A 6,000-nucleotide genomic window follows, 5' to 3' on the forward strand; every position below is an offset into this window, starting at 1 on the left:
TAGGGTAATGATAGGAATTGGGTGTTGATGGGGTATGGATAAGGTACGGATAGGGTGGGGATAGGGTTGGGATAGGAGGGGTAGGGTATCGATAGGGTGGGGATAGGGTGGGGATAGGGATAGGGATAGTGATAGTGATAGTGATAGTGATAGTGATAGTGATAGTGATAGTCATAGTGATAGTGATAGTGATAGTGATAGTGATAGTGATAGTGATAGTGATAGTAATAGTGATAGTGATAGTGATAGTCATAGTGATAGTGATAGTGATAGTGATAGTGATAGTGATAGTGATAGTGATAGTGATAGTGATAGTGATAGTGATAGTGATAGTGATAGTGATGGTGATAGTGATAGTGATAGTGATAGTGATAGTGATAGTGATAGTGATAGTGATAGTGATAGGCATAGGGATAGGAATAGGCATAGGGATAGGGATAGCGATGGGGATAGGGATAGGGATAGGGATAGGGATAGGGATAGGGATAGGGATAGGGATAGGGATAGGGATAGGGATAGGGATAGGGATAGGGATAGGGATAGGGATAGGGATAGGGATAGGGATAGGGATAGGGATAGGGATAGGGATAGGGATAGGGATAGGGATAGGGATAGGGATAGGGATAGGGATAGGGATAGGGATAGGGATAGGGATAGGGATAGGGATGGAATAGGGTAGAGTAGGGATAAGGATAGGGTATTGATAAGGTTGGAATAGCGTAGAGGTAGGTTAGGGATAGGGTAGAGTTGCGGTAGGGATAGGGTAGGGATAAGGTAGGGACAGCGTAGAGGTAGGTTAGAGATAGGGTTGAGGTGGAGTAGCGATAGGGTAGGGATAGGGTAGGATAGGAGTAGACATGTTGGAAAGATACCTACCTATTAGGACAATAACAAATAGAGTGAAGAAATCAATGTCTACTGGATTGCCAAAGAGCGGTAAAAGCTTACGCTACATATTGCATCATTAGGGTGTTGGGTTACAATAGAGCAAGGGGGGATGGACGAGAAGACAAGCTAGTAGTAAGAGCCAAAGTTAAGCCGACCAGTTAAGGACATGGGCAAGGGACACGAATGTGACACAATGGCATGAAGAGGCTACCGAAAGCAAAGAAGAACTCCTATGGGCATAAGAGACCATGACAAGGCGAGGCGAACATGTAAGGGTCCACATGAATCACGTGCTATCAAGGCGCAGGGCAAATAAAAAAGACGAGTCATTGGAACACTCCTTGTTTCAAATCTCGCCTTTTGCAAAGGAAAATTCCCACAATTGGGAATCGGACGATATATGCTACTTGAGACAAATCAGGGCACAGAAGGCCAGCTAGTTTTTCATAAAATTTTTACTGCACAATTATCCAAAAACATCGGATTTTTTTCAAATTAAATGTTAATTTGTTTTCTTCCAAATGTATGTCCAATAAGTTTTTTTTACAGCCAACTTTTAACACGTATTAATATTAACCCCTCCCCGACAAACCTTCATCCTACGCCAATGCCACCATGACACATATGAAATTCTTGAATATTTTTCAAGAGGCCTTACACACACTCTGTTTCTTGCAAAAAGAAAAAACCAAGTACTCAATAAAGTCTAATTTTGTTAACAATATGTATTTTTGTTTTGTTTTTTTTTTTTTTTGGAACAGATGTGTACCCACTTTGTCTTAGGCCTGCCCTAAAGCACTGTTTCCACCCCCCGTTGGGAAAGAAATTTTTCTAAATATTTTCTTAAAAAACTAAATGTCTTATATTTATTAGACATCAAAAAGGGCCAAACAATTGAATTAAAATTGTTTTGATGGTGGCATTTTTGCAACTGCCCCAAATGGCGCAAAGGACTACAATGTCGGCAGCATGGCCAGAAAGCTTTTAAAGAACAGCACTTTGTTAGCTACGCTTCTTTGGGGAAAATTGTCTGTGACAAGTGGGTATAGCTGCAGCTTCACAGGGAGAACTATTCAATGACACAGCTGGTGGCTGATGTTTGGCGGGGGGAAGTTGGCTTGTAGTGGAACGACAACAATGTGGGTGTGTTTGTGTCAATTGACATAAATGTTTACTTTTATGCTATGCCAAAGTGATAATGATACGTCTTTGCCAAACAAGACAGTGTCAAAATGGCACAGCACTAATGGGGCCGCAATATCAGATAGCGCATCCATCCACCATGGCATGTCAAAGTACCAAATTGCAATTCATATCGAAAGGGCCACAAACATTTATTGGAAATGATGTTCTACAAATTTCCACAGACATTTTGAAGATGCGCGATAATGGAGAGCAGCACAAATGTGCGAATTGCTGCTGTTATGGAGTAATTTTTGAAAACGGTACTCAATGAAAATGTCTATTTAATTTATTTGAAATGGATACTCACCATTTAAGGAGGAGGGCGATAGATGATGCTGTAACTAATGATTACAACAATGCATATTGACCACTACTAAAGGCAAGCTAAGAAGTTTAAGATTGTGAGTCGAGTAATAAAATTCATTTTCCAAAGTGACGAGCTTGATTTTGTTTCAACGTAGGTCATCGTTAGTAAATCGAAATACAAAAGAAAACTTTGATACTCATTTTTATGATTTTCTCACTAGCATTCCATTAAGAAACACAAAGTGAAACTTTTATCATATACTGTAAAATTTTCTTAATAGGCCTCTGTTGGTAAGCACATCCGAACGCACAGTGGGATGACAATTGGTCTTCATATTTGAACAGTGGAAAATATCTGGGCCATATAGAGCCTATGAAATAACAAGTATGAAATAGGAATGCGCAATAATCTTCAATAGTGGAAATTGGTCTTGAATTTCTGGGCCCTACAAAGCCCCTGAATATAAGAAAGCGGAATTTTTAACAAAGTGGAGTGCATTTCAAGGTCACCTCAGCTTTATGAAAATTTCATAATACAAGAACATCTCTTTCATGTGGTTTTGAAAGTTGTATCCAACAATCAGAATATAAAATCATAAAAGCTTTTATTGCAGCCCAAACAAAATTTCGTAGGGCCAAGTTTAGTTTTAAATCCAGCTTTTCTTATTCAAAGTATCGCAAAAATGTAATTCCTAGCCCACTGTGCAGCGTACAAAAATCCAGAATCAGAATCCATAGACCCATAATCAGTAACTTCATTTCTCTTACGATGTTTTGGGTTCTGTAAAACCCGGTTGTAGATACGGCTCAAAGCTTTAGAGTCAAGGTTATTGACTTTCGATTCTGGACCATCCACCGTGCAGCACACAAAATAAAACCTCTTATAGTACAAAAGTTTCACAAATCATCACTGCCAAAACAGATCTCGACGTCTCAGAGTGGTTCCAATACAGTTCCATGCAACTGTTCTTCTTTTTATACTAAAATCTATACAACAAATTGAAAATGCAAACTCACCTCAATGTATCCTTGAACACTATCACACTGTTGTAGCACCAAAATAGCGGGATTCGATTTCAGCGATGAAAACTCATCCGGTGAGCAGGGGCTCAAAAATCCACTATCCGCATCACTGTGCGTAGACAAAGGTCTGGGTTTTCGTATTTTATACTGAACATTGCGACTGGGAACCGGACCCGGATTGAAGAGTACGTAATTCAGTTCAATGGTTTCGTGGTGCGAGCGCACATCGTTTAGTACATTGTCGGCACTCAGCAACATTTGCTGCAAATGGAACATATGCTCCGAGTTGACAAACTCCGAAACTGCACGCTTTTGCTGGGATTGCACTGGATGCGCAGTACTCTCGGATTTGGTCTTTTTCGAATTGGTCTTATCCGAGTGCGGCGACTTATTCGAACGAAAGGGCGATAGATTTAAGAAGGTCAACTTCTTTTTGGTACGCTGCAGCGTGGTTTGCGAGGAAGTGTTTGAGGTGGATGAGCTGTTGGAATTCGTAGAGGTGGATGATTCAACTAAGGCTGTGGAAGTCGTGGTGGCTGTTGAGTTGGTGGTGTCTTTGCTCTCCTGACTGTTGGACATACTTGGCGCTGTTTCGAAGGCATTTAAAAGTTTTTCCAGGCTTTCGGAGGCCTTGAGAGCATCCGCATTGTTGACGTAGGTATGCTGTTCGGCTGTTAGATTCGCTTGCACGACTTGTTCATTCGTAAAGGGATTGGGTATGCCTATGTCCAGGGACGGTTCTTCCTCAAAGTCGTCGGGATCTATGACAAAATAATTGTGATGGTCGAAATTTTTGGTAGTTTCCTTTGTCTCTGCTTCTGTTGCTTCTTCTTGGTCGTCGTATATCACCTCCGGCACCAACTCCTCTTCGCTGAAATCTAAGTTTTGCCTTGAACTGAAAAGGGGGTCTCGTAAACCATGATGTTGTTGCTGTAGTGGGAGGTCCATGAGCAACGAGTCATGGGTTCTTCTCCTTAGGGTTTTTTCGTTGACAAAATCCATGGGATCAAATAGGCAGTAGTTGTCCATGTGTGAGGTGTGAGCTTTGCGTTGCCTTACAGGCAAATTTTTCAGTTTCTCCGTGTAGTCGGCATCATTGTTGTTGGAGGCATTCGATCCCGGAGGACTGCTTTCGGGCGCTGGTGGTGGAGGCGATACTTCGTGAGAGGAACTTTGCTCTTCAGCCGTCGTTTGGGCATTCAAAGATTTTTGGGAGCTGCGATGTAGTGAAGCGAATATGCCCTTCGAATTTATGCGTGCTATGCAATTCTTAAGCTCCGTGACCCTGCCTTTGTAGGGGCTGCTGTGATGCGATGCTGAGCCTGAATCAGAGGAGTCCAGGGCTCTAATATTGGAGGTGCTATTGGAAGTATTATTGTCTTGTTGCTTGGCAAGCTTGCTAAGTTCCTTTCTCTCTTTCTTACTTAAGACTACTTTGCCCCTAAAGGGACTCGAGGGGCACGATTGCACTCCGGAGGCCTCAGCATTTCTGGGATTCCGAGAGGGCAGCTGTGACAGAGGTGGGGGCGTGGGAGGTGGAGGATCTCTGTAAGGCGGGGGATTCTGCAGTTCTTTTTGACTATTGGGTATGGGCAGTGTTGTGACCTCATAGCAAACCGGAAAGTCGCGAAAGAGTTCGGTAAATTGACTGGGCTCTCGCTGTCCAGAACCCTCCCTTGCAAAGAAATCAAACTCCATATAATTCTCATCCTGATAGATCACACCTTGAGTTTGGTTGCCTTCTTCGTTGGAGTATCTGGAGCGCTTAGTGGAAGATTTTCGTATAGTTCCTCCCTGTATGGAACTGACGCTAGCACTACTGGCTGCAGTGTTGGAGGTGGTGGTGGTGGCGGTGGGAGAAGTGGAGGTAGAGTTCGCATTTCGGTCGGAGTTTTGTGTGAGTTTCAATTTGTTGGGCTTTTCCTTGCTATTGTTGGCACTACTGTTGCTGTTGCTACGGGATGACTTTTGCATATTTGCCGGGGATGTTTTCGGATGACAAAAACGATGACGAATCCTTGATGAGTGTTTTCGTACCAGATTCCTTGTGGGCTTAAGCAAGCAACCTTAGGTATGGATTTTTGGTGGCTCTTTGGCGTTCGACTGAAACATTGTTATTTGAGGTTTGCTTGAATGGACTGTGATGTTATGGTGGTGTTTGTTTTACACGCGATGCTGGATGAATTTCAGTCATAAATGGAAGTTTTCAAATGGTTACCAAGGTGCGTATGTATATTTGTATTTGTGCGGCTAGCGGTGGTTGTTGTTTAGAGTAGAGGGAATTTTTTTTCTTGTTTCTAAAGGGAGTTTATCTCCTTTGTTGTAGCCTTTATCACCTGATGTCGCTGCCACATCATACATTTTAGTTCTTTCACAATCATCTCGCTAGAATCGTTTTTTTTGCAACACAAAAAGCAATCCTTCCTATTCGCCAAGGACCATGGACCAAGGACAAATTTTTAATTTTATTTCATATGAAAACTTTGTGGTTTTTCGTTGCCGCTCCCCCTTGTGCATACAGCTTAGCAGTGTTGTCCGAAGGGTGTTAAGTCCAATTGGTGTCTACTGTTTCTTAAATTGTTTTCATAAATCTTCATA

At 42.2% G+C, this 6,000-nt stretch overlaps 1 protein-coding gene across 1 annotated transcript in view; it reads right to left on the minus strand.

Moving 5' to 3' along the window:
* The window catches only part of LOC106082850 (dentin sialophosphoprotein-like), a 147,608-nt gene extending 141,811 nt beyond the window's left edge, over positions 1-5,797 (minus strand). The window contains exon 1 of the mRNA XM_059365010.1: positions 3,397-5,797. Coding sequence (XP_059220993.1) covers positions 3,397-5,376 — 1,980 coding nt within the window. The 5' untranslated portion in view covers positions 5,377-5,797. The remainder of the gene's footprint in view (positions 1-3,396) is intronic.
* Between the last annotated feature and the right edge of the window lie 203 nt (positions 5,798-6,000).

The sequence above is a fragment of the Stomoxys calcitrans genome, chromosome 3, assembly GCF_963082655.1.
Source record: "Stomoxys calcitrans chromosome 3, idStoCalc2.1, whole genome shotgun sequence".
Taxonomy (NCBI): Eukaryota; Metazoa; Arthropoda; class Insecta; order Diptera; family Muscidae; genus Stomoxys; species Stomoxys calcitrans.